The sequence below is a fragment of the Sorex araneus genome, chromosome 6, assembly GCF_027595985.1.
Source record: "Sorex araneus isolate mSorAra2 chromosome 6, mSorAra2.pri, whole genome shotgun sequence".
NCBI classification, from domain to species: domain Eukaryota; kingdom Metazoa; phylum Chordata; class Mammalia; order Eulipotyphla; family Soricidae; genus Sorex; species Sorex araneus.
The window spans coordinates 145,356,975-145,378,037 of record NC_073307.1 but is presented as its reverse complement, the minus strand read 5'-3'; the positions used below and the strand labels follow the sequence as shown (position 1 = coordinate 145,378,037).

General features: G+C 56.0%; 2 protein-coding genes across 3 annotated transcripts in view; both read right to left on the bottom strand.

Moving 5' to 3' along the window:
• EXT2 (exostosin glycosyltransferase 2) overlaps positions 1–8,123 on the bottom strand; it is a 125,935-nt gene extending 117,812 nt beyond the window's left edge. The window contains exons 1-3 of the mRNA XM_055143688.1: positions 7,938–8,123; positions 5,339–5,423; positions 1,479–2,044 (exon numbers count right to left, since the gene is read on the bottom strand). Coding sequence (XP_054999663.1) covers positions 1,479–2,044; positions 5,339–5,341 — 569 coding nt within the window. The 5' untranslated portion in view covers positions 5,342–5,423; positions 7,938–8,123. The remainder of the gene's footprint in view (positions 1–1,478; positions 2,045–5,338; positions 5,424–7,937) is intronic.
• Positions 8,124–15,613: 7,490 nt separating this feature from the next.
• Positions 15,614–21,063, bottom strand: part of ACCS (1-aminocyclopropane-1-carboxylate synthase homolog (inactive)) — a 17,870-nt gene continuing 12,420 nt past the window's right edge. For both annotated transcript variants that reach the window (XM_055142272.1, XM_055142273.1), the window contains exons 9-15: positions 20,831–20,931; positions 20,149–20,238; positions 18,372–18,417; positions 18,087–18,228; positions 16,236–16,378; positions 15,986–16,139; positions 15,614–15,873 (exon numbers count right to left, since the gene is read on the bottom strand). In XM_055142272.1, coding sequence (XP_054998247.1) covers positions 15,650–15,873; positions 15,986–16,139; positions 16,236–16,378; positions 18,087–18,228; positions 18,372–18,417; positions 20,149–20,238; positions 20,831–20,931 — 900 coding nt within the window. In that variant the 3' untranslated portion in view covers positions 15,614–15,649. The remainder of the gene's footprint in view (positions 15,874–15,985; positions 16,140–16,235; positions 16,379–18,086; positions 18,229–18,371; positions 18,418–20,148; positions 20,239–20,830; positions 20,932–21,063) is intronic.

Here is a 21,063-nt window from a genome sequence, read left to right as displayed (position 1 = left end):
CTGACCTCTGAGAAACCTCCCCGGCGGCCAGGCGGGATTCTGGAATGAACCCTCCTTTTGCCAGCCTCTATTTTCATACTTCGTAACAAATGAACATGGACAACAAGTAACAAGCCGGGGCAGGGTGGGGGTGAGTGAGGTGCACTGACATGTGAAAGGGAAGAAATGGGGGGGGGCAGGGGGAAGCTACGGGGGGGGGGGCGGGGGAGGTGCTGGAGCGCGTGCACTGCATGCCGCATCCGGGTTTTCTCCCAGACCTGGTCCCCCCAGCATGGCACCCGCAAGTGTGGCCCCAAAATAAGTGACATAAGCAAGGAGCAAGGCCAGAGAGACAGGACCGGGCACAGAGCTGACCTGGATTTGATCCTCCGCACCAAAAGGCTCCCCCACCCCCCTCCAGGAGCGATCTCTGAGCACTGAGCCCGGAGTGAGGCCAGAGCATCGCCGGGCATGGCCCCCAATGGGAAGCCAAGACTGCCTGGGGTTTTGTCCTCTAAGAAGTCGGGCACTGGGGGGGTGGGGGGAGAAGTCACTTGGGGGTGGCGGGCAGGGGTCAGGGATGTTGGGTACAGTGGTGGAGTTAGAAGAACTGTGTGCCCAAGCACAGCTGACAACACTGATGGCCGGAGGCCCGATTACAACAGCCAACCTGAATGTGTGTCTGTCTCGGGGACAGGCTGGGCAGCGGGAGGGAACCTGGGGACACTGGTGGAGGGAAGTGGACACTGATGACGGGATTAGCGCAGGCCTGAAACTCAACTAGGAAGGAGTCTGTACATTCTGCTGCCTTCTTCAAAAAAACAAACTAAAAAAAAATACTAGGTTGGGGGCTGGAGTGATAGCACAACGGGTAGGGCATTTATTTGCCTTGCACACAGCCAACCCAGGTTCGATTCCCAGCATCCCATATGGTCCCCCAAGCACCGCCAGGAGTAATTCCTGAGTGCAGACCCAGGCGTAACCCCTGTGCATCGCTGGGTGTGACCCAAAAAGCAAAAAAAAAAAAAAAAAATTACTAGGTTGTTTTGTTTTGTGTTTTGAAGAGGTGACTTTGGAGAAAATTTATACACACAGACTGCCTAAAAGGCACAGCAAATGTTTTGAAGAAATGGATTCAAAACGAAAGGGGGAAAAGGAGAAGGAGAAGGAGGAAGAAGAGGAGGAGGAGGAAAAAGGAAAAAGGAGAAGGAGGAAGAAGAGGGGGGAGGAGGAGGAGGAGGAAAGAAAGAGGAGGAGAAAGGAAGGAGGCGGAGGAGGAAGAGGATGAAGAAGGAAGAAGGGTGAGGAGGGGGTGGAGGGGAAGGAAAAGAAAGAGGAAGAGGAAGAGGAACAGAAGGAAGGGGGCGGGAGGCGGAGGCAGAGGAGGACCCGGCCTGGTAGGGAGGCGGGGCCTGCGTTTCCCCAGGCCGGTCCCAAGAGCGGGTCCACCAGCCTCCGGGGGCAGCCCCTGGCCTCCACTCCCCGCGCGCGGGCCTCACCTGGAGAGCTGTGCTAGTGCCTGCGCCGTCTCCCGCACGCGCAGCGCGCCCTGGCTCAGCAGGTCGATGGAGGGCACGAAGAGGCAGGCGCGGCCGATGTCGTCCGTGTAGTAGTCGCTGTCGGCGATGGCCGCGAGCAGCTCGTTGTACTCGCGGGAGAGCGAGTGGCCCACGGGCGCGCCCGCCGCGTCCACGTACTTGCGCAGCGCGTAGATGTACACCTTGATCTTGTGCCGGGGGTTGAAGCCGCAGCGGTAGACGTCGAAGCACGTGTGCATGCGGCAGCTGAGGTCGCCGCGCTCGGGCAGGGGCGCGTCGGCCGCCAGGCGCACCACGGGCACGTCCCGCGCGCTGCGCCGCGCCGCGCCCCACTCGGCCGCCGACTCGATGGAGTGCGGCCAGAACTGGAACATGCCCGTGGCGATGAGGCCCAGCAGCACCACGGAGAAGAGCGCGATGTAGTAGACGCGGTGCTTGGTCTTCATCCTTGGGATGAGGGCGGGACCCCGGAGGTTGTACTTGACCGACGCGCACATGCTGGCACACGCAGCCTCGTCCTCCCACTCCTGCCGCGGGACGGAGAGAAACGACAGGACAGCCGTCAGACAGGACAGCCGTCGTCATCATCATCATCATCGTCATCATCGGCGCACTGGCAAGAGCGGCCACTCTGCAGGGGCGCACGGCGACGAGGTGGGGCGCCCTTGGGTAAGGAGCTATCCCCCATCCGCCCGTACAAACGCGGTGCATTTTCTGGGAGCACGGCTGTATCTTGTAAGAATATCTATCCACCGAGCACAGAGGCGAGGGGGCAGGGGAAAAGGGGGGGCGCCTGTGAAGAAAGGAACCTCCGAAGGTGGTGAGAGCCCCCAGAGAGCTCTTTCCTTTCCCGCTGCTCGTGGGGATGGACAAAAGCTGGGCATTTCTGAACTCTCTTGCATTCCTTTAAGACCCATTCTTGGGCGGGAGAGAGAGTGGGGAGGCAGCGGGTAGGGTGTTTGCCTCGCGCCTGGTGGACCTGGTTTTGCTCCCCAGGATGTTATAAATGGTGTCTGCCCGCCTCCCGACCCCAGCACCACCAGGAGAGATTCCTGAGTGCAAGTCAGGGATAACCCCTTAGCAACATGGGGTATGCCCCGTTCCCTCCAAAAAAAAAAATCTGTTCTCTTTCTATGAAGCTGGGATAGAGTCTCTTAACAGGGATGGAGAGAAAACAAAGCCCAAATGGTACCTGCAGCACTCCAGGAATGAATATTCTAACAGTGGGAGAAGATAGAAACTGTAACAAGTTGTAAAATGTAAAGACTCTGCTGGGAAGTGATAAAGCAGTGCCCTCCCCCGCCCCCCCCACCCCAGTCTTTAGAGGAAACAGTGTTTCACAGACGTGGGAGGGAAACACTGTAGGGAAAGGAGGGACTGGGAGGACCCACAAATGGGCACAAATAGATCCATCCCCAAAATGCCATCCCAGCCAGGAATACACACACACACACACACACACACACACACACACACACACACACACACACACACACCCTCTGCGTCTGTCGCTTTGGGATGTGCTGCTTTGACAGACAGTGGCCATTCTGGGGCTTTTTAGAGATCTTAGATTCAGGAAAATAGCACAGGGTGTGGGCACCTTAGAACAGCTGCCTTGCAAGCATCTGGTCCTGAGTTCGAATCCCTGGGATCACCACATGCACAAGGCCCCATCGGCAAGAAGTTGGATGGACGAGCTACAAACACAAACCCAGAGACACTCGCCACACGTCTGGCCAAGAAGCACAAAAGCGAGCAGTCAGTGACCAAGAACACCTACGAGGAAGGGGTAAAAGTACCCAGGCTAACCTCCGCCTACCCCACCAAAACGTTTTTGGCAAGGAGGGAAGGGGGGGAAAAAACTGAGAAAACAATAATGCACATTTGCAGGGTGAGGGTGGACAAGAGAGCCCAGAAAAGGGAAGCGGGGTGGGGTGGGGGAGGGTGCCACGCCGCCCCCTACTGGCAGCCCCTGGAGCTGCAGGTACTCCCCAGCTAGGAGCCCTCCAGCACCCCAGGGACTCGGCTGGAGGCCTGGGAAGAAGACTGGGTCCCCACTACCTAAGCCAGTTTGAGGTTCCCATCTGCAAAGGACCAGAGAGAGGATGGGGTGGGGGTGGCTGGCATCCTCAAAAGCCCGGCCGGGCGTGGGCTGTCGCCTGCCCCTCACTGCTCCGGGCCTTGGGGGCTCTCAGGGAAGTGGGGTGTCCTCGCAGAAAGGGTGAGAGATACAAGGGTTGTTACCAGCCCAGCCCTCCCCGCCATCTTCCCCTCAGCCAAGAAGCGGAGCTGGGGTCTTCTCTGGCGTGGGCGAGGCAGAGAGGGCATCTCCCCTCCGGCGGCGGGCTCTGGGCAGGGGCTGGCTCACCAGCTCCGAGCAGACAGCGACAGGCCACCACGGAGGAGACGGGGACGAGACACTGCCCTCCTGGCCGGTTTCTGGTCATCAGAGCCACGTGGAGAGGTACGTGCGGCTGGGGCTGGCCACTACCTGCCGTCTGCCATCCACCGTCGGCTCAAGGGGTGTGGGACCCGTGTCTGCCCACCCCTCCCGGGGAGCGCGCACCACCACGGGCCCTCCTGTCTCTGCATCCCCTCGGCCTTGCCGACTCTTGGCACCCAGTTCCATGGCCACATGTCCAACTGGGCCAAGAAGGCGGCCGCCGATGCCAAGCTGCTCCAAGCACCCGCCTCTCACTGCCCGCCTCTCCAGATCCCGGGGGTGAGGGACCACACCCCCACATCCCACCCCCCCAAGTCTCCTGACTCTTCCTTCTTACCACTCCCCCGAGACCATCGGGGCCTGGACTTCCGCAAGCCCCATTGCCCACTGCTGCGCGGGGCCTGGCACCCTAGCGGCACCCCGGGCCTCTGCCCCCGAGACAGCCCAGAAAGAAGCCAGCCTCCGCGGAGACGACCAACACGGTGCCCAGACCTGGACAAAGTCCAGCCCCCACCTCACACGTGAGCCACTCATGCAGGGCCTGTCGCCTCCACACGGCCCATCGGGGCATGTCCACACCCCAGCCCAGCCGGGAGGCAGGAGGGCGGGCAGCCAGCCTGCCGTGTCACCCTGCCACATCAGCCCTGCGTGAGCACTCGGGCATGGGTCCCCGCCCGGCAGCTCACTGGGCGCAACGCTGCACTTCCTGAGACCTGGCTGGCCGCTGTGGGGCCGGGGCGGGCCTGCAGGACAGGCCCCAAGGTGTCAGGCGCCTCCCCCCGGGGGAAGGGTCTTCACAAGTGTCCAGGGGAGGAGAGGAGGGGGCCCCCTGCCGGCTCTGGGCTGGAGCTCAGGAACCGGGGCTGGAGCGATTGTACAGCGGGCAGGGCACCTGCCTTGCAAGCAGCCCCGTGTGGGTTCGATCCCTGACATCCCGTCTGGTCCCCGGAGCACTGCCAGGAGTGATTCCTGGGTGCAGAGCCAGGAGTAAGCCCTGCGCATCGCCGGGTGTGGCCCGGACAGCAACAACCACAGAGTTCCCAGGACGTCGCTGGCTGCAGCCCAGCATCTCCGTGCCCGATCACGGGAGCCAGCTTCTTCCCATCAGGGTCCTGACTTAAGCCAGGGACACCCAAACCACGGCTCTGCACTCAGCCCTCGGGGACGTTTCTGCCACAGTCACGATTCGTCCCTGGTCCTGAGTTCCAAGGGTCTGTCCGTAGACCTGGACTCAGCCCGAGGCCACCAAGGGCAGGAAGCAGAGCCCGTCTACTTTCTCCGGGGTGCCGCAGGAGGGGGCTGGAGCCAAGGGGCGGCCGCGGCTTCCCCTGCTCGCAGCCACGCCAGCGTCCCGCCCCGCCCCCAGAGAGAGGCTTACCATTGGGGTCCAGCCACAGCTCAGCTGCGCCAGCAAAGGTCCATGTTACATAGGGTGTCCGGTCTACACCCGCCTTGTTTCTATTCTGCCAAACTCAGGAGAAAACACGTGGTGAGGGGAGCTGGCAGAGGGGAGGGGCGAAAGCCAGCGGGGCAGAGAAGGAGCGGCCGGGGTAGAGAGGAAGCCGAGGGGGTGCGCGAGTGAGCTGGTGGCCGCAGGGCGCCAGGCAAACCGGGCTCAGGGACCCCGAGAGCCTGGGGGAGGCGTCGTCCCTGGGAAACTCTGGGTTCCCGACACCTAAGGGGTCCCTCCATCCGGCAAGGGACGTGTCCCAGAGCGGGTCCCCCACAGTCTGTGCCACACGGCCCAGACAGCAGGTGAGTGAGCAGAGCCGGCACCCCAGCGAGCTGACCACAGTCCCTCTGTCCACGCTGGTGTCCCTCACAGAGGCCAAGCAAAGCGGAACCAGTCACCAAGGCCAGTTTGCCCCCGGAGAACGCTGTGAGCTGCGGCAGATCAAGAAGTTCCCCGGCCGTCCGGCCTCCCTCCTCCCTGCAAACAACGCTGACCCGAGCAGGTGCTGGCTAGCCGGCAGGGGTGGAGTCACCGGAAGAAGTGGTCCCCAATTCCCGGAAGAACTGCCGTCCCGGGGTGCCGGAGAATGTTCTCTCGGGCCCGAGGCAACCGCCAGGTCACTTAGTGCGAAGCTTTGGAGTCAGCCAGAGAGACAGGACAGCAGGTACCGCACGTGCCTTGCATTCGGGCAGCCCCGGTTCAATCCCCGACACCATCTACAGACCCTCCCCCAAGTACTGCCGGCAGTGACTCCTGAGAACAGAACCATGAGTAGAACCTGAGCCCTGCTGGGAGTGGCCCAAAAAACAAAAGGGGAAAACAGAGGGTTTGAGTGACTCTGGAGAATCTGGGGGGCTGCACTGGTACTTCTAACCCCAGCGTGCCTGAGAACCAGGGTACAAGTATTAGCCACAGCGGGGGAAATCCTGTCGCTCACCCATCCCCTTAGCAGGCAAAGATTCTTTACAATTAGTGAAGAAGAGCTAACTATGCTGAAAAAGGGGTTTCCAACTGCAAAATAACAGTGTCCTTAGGGGCTGGAGCAACAGTACAGCAGGTAAGGTGCTTGCCTGGCACACTGCTAAGCCTGGTTCCATTCTGGTGTTCCACATGGTTCCCCAAATCTTCCAGGAGTGATTACTGAATGCAAAGCTAGGAGTAATCTACGAGCACCAATGGGTGTGCTCCCCCCCAAAAAAAAAGTAAGTAACAGTGTCCCTTTGACTATTAGAATCACATGGTAATGAATACAATGTATATCATCAGTCAACAGCTCGACCCACGCTAAGACAGATCATGCTTAGGCTGATACACCACCCTTGTGCTGCCTTATTTCAGGGTCCCAATGGACCATGTGACACACCCTCATGATGCTCATTTTTTTACAGAGCGCAGCGGGGAAACCCATCAGCGTGGCTAAGTCACTTGCCCTCCGCCACCGCCACACGAGCAGAAACGTGCCCAGGCTGGAATTTGGGTGTCTGGCTTGGAAGCTCTATGAAGAGTTTTCCCAGATCACCCTGGGGAAAGGGGGGAAAAAAATTCAAAAACGATTGCAGAGTTCCCTTTCACTCCCCGATCAGCAAAACCAGCATAAACTTGCAGGCTGATTGAGCAAAAGAGATCCCATGGAGTTCACCACGACAGCCCCAGGTGTGCAAGCAGGAAGCCCAAGTCAGAGGAGGGGCAGGAAAGACGGAAAGTGACAGCATCGGAAGTGGACAGACCACGCCCCGGGCGCAATCCGCACCAGCTCCACCGGGTGACAAGGGGCAGGCCTGGATCAAGACCTCCTCAGATCCACTCCAGGGCCCTGAGATGAGCATGTGACCTCCCGCCCACCCCCTCCTTACCCCAATTCCCCCCAGCAATTGTTTGGTATTGGGGTGGGGTGGAGGGAGGGTCTCAAAACTGCATACTGAGATCTAGTTCCCAGCGCCAAGAATTCAACACCCCTCAATGCCTCTGGGCCGCTGCGGGGGGGCCCGGGACAGCCCGGGTTCGCCTTTCCCAAGCCCTGTCTTCCGGGGAGGGTGGAGGGGTGAAGAGTCCCCAAGTCCTGTCTTCCAGGGGGAGGCGCAAGTCCTGCCCGGGCCAGCGGGGTACACAGCCTAGTCCGCCGCCGAGCGCAGGGCGCAGCAGACACCCGGAGCCAGGGAGCAGCACAAGCGTGTCGTTGGCGCAACGGGGGTGGGGTAGGGGCGTGTGAAGTTGGGGTGCGGGTGGGGACCCGCCAGCGGGAAGGGAAATCGAGGCGTTCCGGCAGAAAAGGGGGCGGGGTGGGGGAGGGGGGAGCTTGTGCGCCCAGGAGTAGTCGGGGCAGGCTGGCTAGGTTACAGGCTGCGGACTGCAAAGGCGCGGGGCGGCTCAGAGGGTGCAGAAGCCCAACAGAGCCCCCGAAGCGAGAGTGATCCCCCACCTGCCCACCCACCCACCCAAAACAGCCGGCCTCTTGCAGCCCGGACCCGGCCGCGGCGGGGAGGCCCCAAGCCCGCAACCCCGGGCCGGCCCGGCCAGCGCTTACCTCGGCCACGGCTGCTCCCGCTCGGCCCCGCGCGCAATCACCGGCTCATGCCGCCCGGGCGGGTGCGCTGCCGAGGGGGCGGCCGCCACGGCCACGGCCACGGCCGGGTCTCAGCGAGCCACAGCGCGCGCGCGCCCGGGGATCCAACGTCCACCTCCCGGCCCGGCCGCGCCTGGCCCCCGCCGCGCTGCGCCTTGCCGGAGCGGCCCGGCGCGCGCCCCCTGCTGGACAGGAGGAGTCAGGGCTCCGCTCGGCGCCCTCCCAGGCGGGGCCCCGCGCCCAGCGCCCCAGCCTTTGCAAAGACCGAGTGGCTGAGACGCAAGTTCATCCTTAAAAGATGCAACGCGGTCACAAATCCCGCATCCCTGAGGTTGCCTTGGTTTTTTGTTGTTGTTGTTTTAGCAGATAGTGGTACACAGGCTGTAACAACATGTTAGTGATCTCTTCTACAAGAGCTTAATGTTATCCACGGGCAGATATAACCATCTTCACACACTTTCTTCTTCTTCTTTTTTTTCTTTTTGCTTTTTGGGTCACAGCCGGCGATGCACAGGGGTTACTCCTGGCTCTGCACTCAGGAATTACTTCCTGGCGGTGCTCAGGGGACCATATGGTGTGCAGGGAATCGAACCTGGGTCGGCTGCGTGCAAGGCAAACACCCTACCCACTGTGCTAATGCTCCAGCCCCAACACACACTTTGTTCTAAGGAAACTTTTTTTTTTACCTTTTGGATTATTTTTAGCTGATTTTTCATATCAAGCCAGTCAACGTAAATTACTTAGGATCTGCCTTTGGGACAGGTTTGGGTGGTGGTGGGAAAATTCAAAATAATGGAAAGGTGTCAGGGTGGTGGGATTGGTGTTGGAATGTTGAATGGAATAAATAATTGCGAACAAAGAGTGTTTTATTTCCGTAGAATAAGTGTGGGGGGGGCGGAGTTTCAAACTGAACGATGCACAAGCACTTATAAAACTGACCTCAAAAAGTGTGAAGGTGTGAATATTTTTGTTTTTTTGGCAAGGCATGCAGTATTCTTGGAGAGCAAGTGGGCACAATCACAGCAATCTCGTGGGCAAAGGATTTATTCGCTGGATTTTAAACAACGGTTTTCAGAAATATTCATGACAGCATTGCTTTTAATAAAATTGGAAAACTTGAAAACAACCAAAATGTATTATTACAATGGAATAATGCCAGGAGTCACTTGGGTAGATATGGAATTACCACCAAGATGGGTTTATATGAACATGGTATTAGGGAGAAACCCTAAGCGGTGCTTAAGTGGGTATTGGGTTCAATCCTCGGCACTGAAATAAAACAAAAAAATAAAAATAAATTTAAAACCTCAGGCAAGAGTGATTTTTTATGTAAATTAAAATATATGCAACAACAGAAGAGGAAATATAAAACAGATGCTTATAGTCAAGCATATGTATGCTTTTTTCTGGAAGGAATTCAAGCAGCAATTTTAAGTTTGGGGGAGAGTAACGGAGGAGGTAGATATGGGGAAGGAGATTAAATTTCCCTTTTGTTCCTGTATTATTTAAATGCTCCAGTCTCCTCTAATGCACAGTGGAACTCCTAACAGAAAACAGTCGGCGGAGCCTAAAATTTTCGAAGTGCAAAGTGATGCTCTTAAGAGGATCATGAAATGAACCCGCTGGACCTGTTGACGCTTTCCTGGATCCGAATCCGTTTTGGGGTCCTAGCTATGCCCTAGCGCCACCTGGTGGGATTGCTCACTTACAGCTCAAGTAGTCCGAGGTCAGCCAGGGCCTCCTGCAGTCAAAGGGATTCCGGAAGTACTCCTGCCCTACGCAAAGTCAGCTAGTGACATATTTGAGGAAATTGAGGAACCAGAGTATGCTGGAGATGAAAACCCACATTCTGCTTCCCCGTCCTCTTTTCTTCTTATTTTGTCTTTTGGGGCCACACCCGGCTCTGCTCAGAGCTTACCCCTGGCTGGCTTGCTGAATCCTCACGGGTGCTGGGATGGAACTTGGGTCAGTCGCGTGCCAAGCAAGCACCTGTATAGCTGTATTATCTCTTCAGCTCCTGTTTCCCTATTCCCAAGATGTTTCCTTGCCCTCTAAGTCTACATTCCCCCAAGAAAGGATATTTAGCATAGAGAGACCACATTTGAGAATTGGATAGATCACTGTATCACTGTCATCCCGTTGCTCATTGATTTGTTCATGCGGGGCACCAGTATCGTCTCCACTGTGAGACTTGTTGTTACTGTTTTTGGCATATCGAATATGCCACGGGGAGCTTGCCAGGCTCTGCGTTGCGGGCGGGATACTTTCAGTAGCTTGCCGGGCTCTCTGAGATGGATGGAAGAATCAATTGACCTGGGTCGGCCATGTGCAAGGCAAACACCCTACCCGCTATGCTATCGTCCCAGCCCAACTGGATAGATAGAATGCATTTTTACTTGCTTCTTTCTCTCTGTAATTAAAAAAAAAAAAAGTGGGCTTGTTTTTGTTCTGTTTTGTTAGGGATTTGTGGATAATCTCCTAAGGGGGGCTTAGGAGGCCTGGGAGCTCCACTTAGTGATTCTCAATCAACTGGGCCACCAGCTCAAAGCACAGACCCCTCGGAGCCTGGTCTATTACCTGGACCACCTGGTAGGGCCAGGGACACCCAAGGCTGCACCCAGCAGGACTCCAAGGACCCTGGGATACAGGGGGCCAAAACTGGGTTGGCTGCATGCCTAGTATGTACCGTAACTGCTACCCAATCTCCCCGTCCCCAAAAGCTGTGTTTTCAATGAACCATTTATTCTTTCTTTGAGTGAGAATGTTCTATGTTAAGATCTCGTAGGAGCACAGCATTGGAGGAATTTGCCTTCTTACAGATGCTTGGCATGCAGGAAGCACTTGCTGAGTATTTGTGGAGTGAATAAAAGAGTCATACCCAAGACAGGATACTACTAGCGACAAGACGAAGACTTGCTTTGTGTGACAGTGGATGGAGCCCCATTTTTTTTGCATTCTCCTCTGAGCCTGGTCTGTCACCTTTTTGTTGCATTTGTTTGCCTACACATAGATGATGAAGATTTGGGTCCTTATACACATGGGACAGTCATCGAAATCTTCAAAACAATGGGGGTTTCCAACAGATCTGAAGGTGATGTGCGTGCCAGAGCAACAAAGCCAACACCGCTGAGATGCTGAGGACAGTACCTCAGGGACAAAACCAGTGGAAGTGGTGCCTGGCTCTTTGGACACGAAAATTAAATTTTGAATTGAGAATGGGGGGGCATATCTCTGGCTGTGCTCAGGGCTCACTCCTGGCTCTGTGCTCAGGGAACCGTATGTGGTGCTGGGAAATCAAACCTGGGTTTGTTGCACACAAGACAACCAAGCACCTCACAAAGGGCCCACAGAAAGTTACATTGATCATGTCAGTAGTCCACAACCCTGACAAATTTCCTGAAAAATGTAACAGTTCAGCTCTCCTGTGCAAATCAACAATAACAGATGCACGAGCTTATTTCTTTCAGGGCAGAAAAAAAAATTCACTAAACAGTCTCAAAGAAATGGTGTGCATTGATTCAGATTATTCCATTATAGGGCTTTTGGGGTGGGTGTGGTGTGAACCAGGAGTGTTCAGGGCTTCTCCTGACTCTGAGCTTGGAGATCATCCCTGACAGGACTCAGAGGAACCATATGGGGTCCAGGGAATTGAACCCAGGTCCTCCAAATGCAAGATAAGCACCTTACCTGCTGTACTATCACTCAAAGCCCAGGTTATTCAAGTTTATATATATATATACATATATATATATAAACTATTAGGATGCACAATAGTATATCATCCTAATAGTATATCAAAGAAAGCCTAGTAAAAAGTTATTTTAAAGTAATATCAACAAAAGTGGGGGGTGGGCCATACCTGATTGTGCTCAGAATCTACTCCTGCTCTGCATTCAGGTGTCTGGAGGTGCTTGGGGGACAATAAGAAGGACTGAGTGCAAGACAACAGCCTTAACCTCTGTGCTATCTCTCTGGCTCCCAGACAAAATTTTATTTATTTATTTATTATTTATTTATTTATTTATCTGGGCTGGAGCGATAGCACAGCGGTTGGGTGTTCGCCTTTCACGCGACTGACCCAAGTTCGATTTCTCCGCCCCTTTCAGAAAGCCCGGCAAGCTACTGAGAGTATGGAGCCCTCTCGGCAGAGCCTGGCAAGCTACCCATGCGTATTGGATATGCCAAAAACAGTAACAATAAGTCTCTCAATGAGCGACGTTACTGGTGCCCGCTCGAACAAATCGTTGAGCAATGGGATGACAGTGACATTTACTTATCTATCGGTTTGGGGTCACACCTGGCGATGCTCCAAGTAATGCACTCAGAAATTACTTCTGGCGGTGCTCGGGGGACTATATGCGGATGCTAGAGATCGAACCCCAGTTTTCTGTGTGCAAGGCAAACGCCCTACCCGCTTTACTATCACTCCAGTCTGTAGGATGACATCACTTTGTCCTCTCCCCCTTGCCACAAGTAGCTTGTCCCGGTTTTTTCCGTAGTTTAGGCTTACCCCAGTCTCACCCATCAAGGTGTTCCCGAATCTCTCCCATCCCTTTGTTTAGCTTCTGTATGCTCTCTTCCCCAAAACAGTTAATCCGAGGCTTTCCCTTAATCTGACTCTACTAATTTGTAAGGTCAGACCTTCCTAGGACACTGAATTTATATTATAAGTTAATATTGCCTTTCTCCCCTCTTTATGCCTTTTGAATAATTTACTTTAAAGCTATGTCTTTTTTGTATAGACACAAGAAGACAATATTATGTTTTTGTAACTTGGGACTTAATTGGCTTCAAATATTATTCCCTCCTGGGCATCTGCTTTCTCCACTTAAACCTCAGTTGCCCTCAGTTCCTAGCACCCCAAAAGCAGGGTCCCCACGAGGGACAAGATGGACCCAGGGCAAGCAGTGAGTTATGTGCTACCCTGGCATCGAGATGGGCCTGGCCAAAGTGCCTAACGCTTAACTATAAGTTAAGGGCTTGATCATAGACAAATGCTGTCATGATCCAAAAGTAATGATGAGACTAGGACCCTGCTAGGGATAGGAAAGACTGATCTTGCCTGAGCACTGTAGTCTGAGATTGAGATGGCCCCAGGAGAGCAATTCTATAAGCTTTAATGCATCTCTTATTGTGTCCATACAAAATGATTAATATTATGAATGCTTATATGTTTGCTGGCTGAGGAGAGGAGAAACACACTCATGGGACTCCGCCCTTGGGTGGATCCTCCTGCTGAAAGAGAGTCAGTCCTAGGAGAAGCATCCCCTGAGGGAAAGGAACCTCAACCCTATTGATTGTGACCACACCTATGTGGACACCCCAACCCCCTCATGCTGGGGAGATTTAACTAGGCGATAAGAGTGGGTTGGGGGCCCAGATACAGAGATCCAGAGAGAGATCGAGAGCCGGGAGAGAAGCAGAGAGAGAGAATGAAATAAACCGATCTTCCTTCCATCGCCTGCCCTTGACTGACAGCACACACAGTGCTTCCAGGGCACCGAACGTGGGTGGTGAGACAGAGCCGCCTGGAGAGCCCGCGAGTGCACACGCCCTGTCGGCGAGCCTTAGTTTTTTACACCAGTCCCCAGACATAATTTTTTAAAGCATTATATAATAGTCACACTCCACTTTGTTGCAAAGAAAAAAAAATTGCTCTCCAAATTACATAGTGAAATACGGTTTTCGCTGACCCAGGCTCAGGAGAAGCATAAGTGGGCGTTCCAAAGGACATGACTTTCAAGGGAAAGGCACATGAGTCAGTTTTTCATATGTGAGCTTCCCAGTCAAAGGAATTGCTAGGGTGAGCAAAACCCCAGATTTAAACAGCTCTGGCAGTGCCTGGCAGGCTACAAATATGTATGAAACAGACCAAACAGAGGGAATGCAGCTCACTCAAATTGACAGCTGAGCTCACTGGGGAAAGGGAGAGAAAACAGACAAGGTCTCAAAGAGAAAAGCCAGGCCAGAGAGAGGCCGGTGGTTAGGGTGTCTGCCATACATGCTGCCAACCCAGGTTCTATCCCTGGCACCCCAGGTGGTTCCCCGAACCCCCACCAGGAGTGATCCCTGAGCACAGAGTCAGGAATAAGCCTTGAGCACTGCCTGGGGTATCCCCACCAAACAAAAATGTGAAACTAAAGTGAGGACATGGAAGCCAAAACCACTTTGGCACCTGGAATTGTCACAGATAAAACACTGGCAGATGTCAACTCTACAACCCACAGTTACAAAACCCACAGGGAAGGTTAGGGAGAGAGCTCTAAGGGCTGGGTCCCAGCACTCCCGGGCTCTTACCATAGTGAGTAAACACACCCCCACCCCCACCCCCATCCCCGCCACAGGCAGGGAAGGAGACCCTGAGCACAGCCAAGTTTGGCCCGCAAACAGAACAGAACCAAAGTAAGTGCCTTACCTCCTGTACTATCTCTCCAGTCCCAGGAAGAATCTTAAGGAATCTAATGGCTTAAGAGTTCTCACTGAGGGCTGGAGTGATAGCACAGCGGGTAGGGCGTTTGCCTTGCAGGCGACCGACCCAGGTTCAAATCCCAGCATCCCATATGGTCCCCTGAGCACCACCAGGGGTGATTCCTGAGTGCATGAGCCAGGAGTGACCCCTGTGCATTGCTGGGTGTGACCCAAAAAGCAAAAAAAAAAAAAAAAAGAGAGAGAGAGAGTTCGAGAGAGAGTTCTCATTGACTGAAATAAATAAATGGTATCATCCTGGGGAGGAGAGGTGAGAGGGGAGACTTTGTGGTGACTTGACATTATTAGGCTCATAGAAATCACTGGATATGTGTCAGGTCGCTTGGATGGTCAATCCTAGATTTGCATTCCAGGAGTGATGAGGAAAGTCATTGGAACCCAGAGAACTGATGGCTCTTGGGTTACTCAGACTCCGTCAGGCCCGGTTTTTTTCGTGTGCATCAGCAGTGGCTCTGGGTGTCATCCTCAAGAACAAAGAGAACGCTGGGGGGAGCCCACCTCAAGAAGAGGGTGAGTGGACCCCAGTGCACGCTGATCCGTGGAAGGGCCAGCTCCTGCCAGGGGGGAGGGGACGCCGGCCCACGAGGGATGCTCAGAGCTGCCAGGTAGGACAAAGCAGCCAACGACAGCAGTGTGGACAGGCCAACTGGGATGCTGACCCCAGGACAGCCGCACAGCAGCCACGCCCTGGGCCTCTCACTCAAGCTCGGGACCAGCAGTGAAGGTCGTGCCAGGTCTGAAGACAGAGGAGTCCCTCCAGGTTCCCATCTCCAGCCCCTGACCCCCATCCCCACCCCCACCCCGACCACCAGAGTGTCCCCCAGCCCCCGACAGAGACCCACTCCAGGACGCCCTCGGCTTCCGTTCCCCGCCCCCCTCGCACGCAGGGGAACGATGTGAACCTGAGAACACTCAACTCCTTTCTCCTGGCAGCTGCAAACAGTGGCTGCTTTTTATTTTTCTGACAGGCATCGCTTTGGTATGTGGGGCACCGGGTGCCTGTCGCCCTGGCAACCCAGGAGGGGAAAGGAAGGTGTGCTCACAAAGAGAGGACACGCTGTTTGTTTGTCCCCGTCCTGGGAGGGGGTGGGGGCGGCGCTGAGAGACAGGCGGAGGAGCAGCAACCCCCCCCCCTGCTCTGTTCTGGAAACTTCTCTGGGTCTCCTCGGAGCTGGAAGGGCCCTGCTTTAGGAACTGCCCCCCAGAGAGGCCAGACAGGTTTGCACGGGGTCAAGGCTACGGCGAGCATCGTCCTGGCACGTGGCTGGTCCAGGATTGGCCTCCACGGCCCCGAGAGGCCCTGGGCAGGCGGCCGTGGCTGGCGCCGACCAGCCTGCTCCTGGGCCTGACGGCCAGGCTGATCTCTCTGCCCCCGGGCTGCCCTCCAGCACGCGTCGGAACCGCTGCATGCCTGCAGGGCAGATGTGAGGGCACTGAGCACAGACGGGGGCACGGAGGATGCACCGGCCGGGGGCCGCCGCACGGAGCGGAAGAGGGGGCGCGGGACGGAGGAGACTGCTCACCCAGGCGGAGCCGGTGGGCCTGGTCCGAGAAGACCACGCGGAACCAGCCCGGCTCCACGCACGCGAAGGCCCTGCCGGGGCTCAACAGCACCTTGTGGTCCAAGAAGCGACGCCAGAGCCGGGCCTCCTCCTCAAAGGTGCCCTCGGGCAGGTACTGGGGGGCCGGGGGTGGGGAGGGGGCTCAGGGTGCGCCTGAAGGCAGGCCTGACTCCCCCCGCCCGCCCCCCACTGCACCTCCCACCCGCCTCACCTTCCTCAGGTCCACCCAGATGAAGAAGCCGGCCCCGCGGCTCAGGAAGGGCACCCCCAGGGCCCCCAGCTCGGCGGACACAAGGCTGTGGGCAGCCTGCAGGCGGGCATGGTTCTCCGGCAGGTAGACATGGTTGATCCAGTCTGGGGGCGGGGGGGGGGTCATGGAGCCAGCACCCCCAAACACACACACACACACATGCACACTCACACACACACAACACACTTACATGCACTCACGCACACTCTTATACACACACATATTCACACACACACACTCACACACTCTCTTTTTATTATTTTTATTTTTGGCGTTCTGGGTCACTTCTGGAGATGCTCAGGGTTACTCCTGGCTCTGCACTCAGGACTCACTCCTGAGGTGCTCAGGGAGCCACATGGGATGCCAGGGATTGAGCCTGTGTCCCTGGGATTGAACCAGGTTCAAGGTAAATGCCCTACTACTCACTGTACTATGGCTCCAGGCCCAACACACACACACACACACACACACACACACACACTCACACTCTTATACACACACACTCACTCTCACACTTTTATACACACACACTCACTTCCACACACTCTTATACACACACATACTCACACAACACACTCACGTGCACTCTCACACACACACATACACACAGCACACACAACGCACTCACACACATACACACCGCACACACAATACACATGCACTCATTTATATGCACACACTCACACAGCACACACACATACACACAGCACACACAACACACTCATATACACACACTTACACACTCACATACACTCACAGACACAACACACTCACATACACACTTACACTCACATACACACACACACTCATACATACTACACACAACACTCACATGCACTCACATACACTCACACACACTTATCTGCACACACTCATACAGCACACTCATACACACCACACACACACTCTCACACACCACACAAACACATTCACACACACTAACACACATTCACACACATGTGTGCGGAGGGGAAAGGCCACAGCAGCGTGGACAGCCAGCCAGGAGCGGGGCTGCTGGGCACTTGGAGCCTGACCCCCCGAGCCTCTGCCCCGACCCTCCGCGCTCCCAGCAGTGGTGGCGCAGTGACATCCGGCCTCCACGTCCTCGCCAGCACTGGGAGGCGTCACTGCTCTCTCCCGGCGGCCGCGGCGAGAGTAGGTGCGCAGTGTCTGGCCCTCACTTCCCCTCTCAGTAAAGCCGGGGAGGCCAGGGCTCCTGCTTGCTAGGATTCGGGGAGACCAAAGGAGAAGTGGCGTCCACGCAGGGGCACCCCGGCTCACTCTCCCGGTGCTGGGACCAGACCGGATGTGCCAAGAATATTCGTGTGTGTGTGTGTGTGTGTGTGTATTTTTAGGGCCACAATGGCTGTGCTCAGGATTTACTCCCGGTTCTGGCTCTGTGCTCTGGCATCATTCCTTGCTGGGCTCAGGGCACGGTACGGGGTGCCAGGGATTGAACCCAGGCCAGCTGCATCTAACCACTGCACTATCTCTCTGGCCCCCAACCAGGAACTTATTCTAACGGAACACCGAGCAGCACTCAAACCCTCCCAGATCGGTTGCTGCCGATTCCTGCTTTGCCAGTGAGGAAACGGGGTTTGGGAGGTGAAGCCTGTGTCCCCCAAAGCGAGGAAGGTGGAGCCTGTGTCCCCCTCAAGGCAGGAATGGAGGCCAGAAATGAGTCTGGGCCCAGAGCTGGCCCTCGCAAAGGCTGCCCAAGCAAGACCCTGCACAGACGGAAGAACTGGATGGATGGACGGACACAGGGACCCCAGCCCTTCCCACCCCCCTCACAGATGCCCGGCCAGTCACCGCGGTCGCCGAGCAGCCGGGCCATCTGGTACTGCAGCAGGCCACTGAGGCCGTGGTAGCGGCAGAGGGAAGCCACGGCTGTGGCCACGTCCTGGTTCTCCGTGTACAGCGTCCCGAAGCGGAGCCCCGACATCCCGAAGTCCTGCGGGAGGGAAACAGCCCCCCGGGCCCCCCATGCAGCAGTCAGCCTGCCCTGGTTGGGGGGGGGGGGGAAACGCCAGCTCCGCCCACCTCCCCTTGCTCATGACCCCAGACACCCCCAACCAAGGTCAGCCAGCAACCCACCTTGCTGGTCGCCCACATCACGTGTGTTCTCTGGGGGTCAGGCAGCCTGCAGAGGGCGCAGTGTGGGATCGGAGGTGGGCGGTGGGGTGCACAGGGAGGGTTGAACGGAGAGAGGAGCGGGCGAGTGTGTGAGAGGCTGCCGCTGCTTCACACGTGAATGCCTCCACGCCCGCCGGGCCAGGCCAAGCCCCGCCTGCCAGCGGCCTGTTCTGAAACCCTGCCCTTGGTTTTGTGTCCGGGCGGAACCTGGGAGTGCTCAGGGATCACTCCGGGCTCTGTGCTCAGGGATCACTCCAGAAAGGCTCAAGGGACCATCTGAGGTGCAGGGGATGGAACCCGGGTCGGCCGTGGGCAAGGCAGGTGCTTTACCTGATCTCCCTCTCTCAAGCCCCATCTGTCATTTATCCTCGTCTTTTTTCACGTCTCCATTGCTGGAGGCTGCAGTCAGAACTCCCCCTGGGGGTCTTTCTCACCCGGGATCCCCAACAGCAGGGCCGAGCACATGCAGTGGGCACTGGGGTTCGAACTCACAACCTTGCACCTGCCAGGCAAGCACTTCAAACTAAGGAACCACCTTCGGAAGAGAAGTTCCAGGGCCACACGGCACCCTCGTCAGGAACTGACTGGCTCAGAACGTCCCACCCACAGACTCTACATCTGAGCTTGGCCCAAGTGTTCCCAAAGGCTTTTTGTCCACCAATTCTTGACTCAAAGTAATGACAGCACCCGTTATTTTAATCACTAGGGTGCTTGGCACGTGTGAGGGGCTTCAGAAGATTTGGTTGAATGAATAAATGTGTGACTAAAATTAATATGTGAATGAGTGGGCGAGTAAAGAGTAAACAAATGATTTGGGGCCAGAGAGATAGTATAGTCGGTAGGGTGCTTGCCTTGCATGTGGCTGACCCAGGTTCAATATCCCGCATTCCACATAGTCTCAGAGCACTACCAGGAGTGATTCCTGAGTACAGAGCCAGGAGTCACCTGAGCATCAACAAGTGTGGCCCTCAAACAAACAAAAAAGAGTAAATGAATGAAAGAGAGAGAGTGAATGAGTAACAACGGGAATGAGTGAACAATAAGTAAGTAAATCAATGAATGAGTGAATACATAGATGAGTGAATGAATGAGTGGATGAACTAAAGAATGAGTAAATGAGTGAATGATTGAGCAAATAAATGAGTGTATAAATAAAGGAAAGAGTGGATGAGGGAGGGAGTAAATAAGTGAATGAAGGAAGGAGTGAATTAATTAGTGGGTGGACAAATGGATACAGAGTAAATGAATAAGTGAATGAGTGAATGACAACATGAATGGGTGAGTAAATGCATAAATGAATGAATTGTGACTGAGCGAGTGAATGAACAACTGTGTGAATGAGTGAATGTATGAATGAATGAGTGAATGAATAAATGAGTGACTGAGTGAATGAATGACTGCATGAATGAGTGACTGAGTGAATCAATGAGTGACTGAGTGAATGAATAAATGAGTGAATGAGTGAGTGAATGAATGAATGAGTGAATGAATGAATGAGTGATGGAGAGTGAATGAATGGACATAGGGATGAAACCTGGGCTACCCAGATGAGGAGAGCAGCCTAGCAGCTGCCCTCCGGCCGCCCCAGCCCTTGCTCGTGGAACCCCCGGGCCCTCCACGGAGCACTGTGGAAACCACTGCTCGGCCCAGCGTCTCACCAGGGGTTCTGAGGCCAGTGGCCCGGGGCGGAGGGGTGCTTCGGTGGCGTGCTGTGGGCAGGGGGTCGGGATGGCCTCACCTTTCCAGGCTCAGGACGCTGCGGTAGCCCCGCGCCGGCTGGAACACGGACAGCATGTAGACCTCATCCACCATCACGTGCAGCGCGTGCCTGGGGGAGCACGGGGGAGGGAGCACGAGGAGGGAAGGGGCTGGGGCAGCTGCGAGCCCCAGGCGGGGAGCAGAGGGGTCAGAAACCCAGAGCGGGGCCTGGCTAGGCGGGATTACTAAACTTTCCAGGAACATCTTCTGGGGTCTGTTTTTCCAAACAAACAGGAAGCGGCTCATTGGAAACAGACAACCACGAGGCTTTTGAAGCACCGCCTGGGGGTCCCCGGGGTGGGGGTGGGGGTCTCGGGCTCCTCCACAGAGGGGCTCAGTTAAGTCCCGCAGACCCAGGTTCAGGCTGGAGCCCAGCCCTCGGGGCCCTGGAAACTGGGGAGCGGGAAGGAATCAAGCTCCTGGAGGCCTGCCCAAAGACTGAGCACTGGACGGAGGGCCAGGGCCCCAAGAGGCCCACGAAATGAGACAGCTGCCCGCCCCCTTCCGTCCCCTTAAGGTCAGTGCCCCACACGGGCTGGACAGGTCCCAGCCAGGGACACACAGAGGAGAGGCGAGGGGCGGACACGCAGCCCCCAAGCCCACAGGCCCTGATGTGCCCAGGCGCTGTGCGGGGTGTGGGGTGGGGGAGGGGCATCTCTCACCTCTTAGCAAATTCCAAGAACTCACACAGCTCCTCTGGGGTGTAGACGTCGCCCAGGGGGTTCTGGGGGTGGATGAGGATGAGGCCTCTGACCCTCACACCCTGTAATGGTCAGAAGCGCAGGACACCCTCAGTTTCCCCTGACAGGAGGCAGGGCTGGGGACCCCTCACGACCCAACATGCCGCCCCCACCACAGCGGGGGTGTCAACCAGCGAAGCCATCGGTGTCTGGGG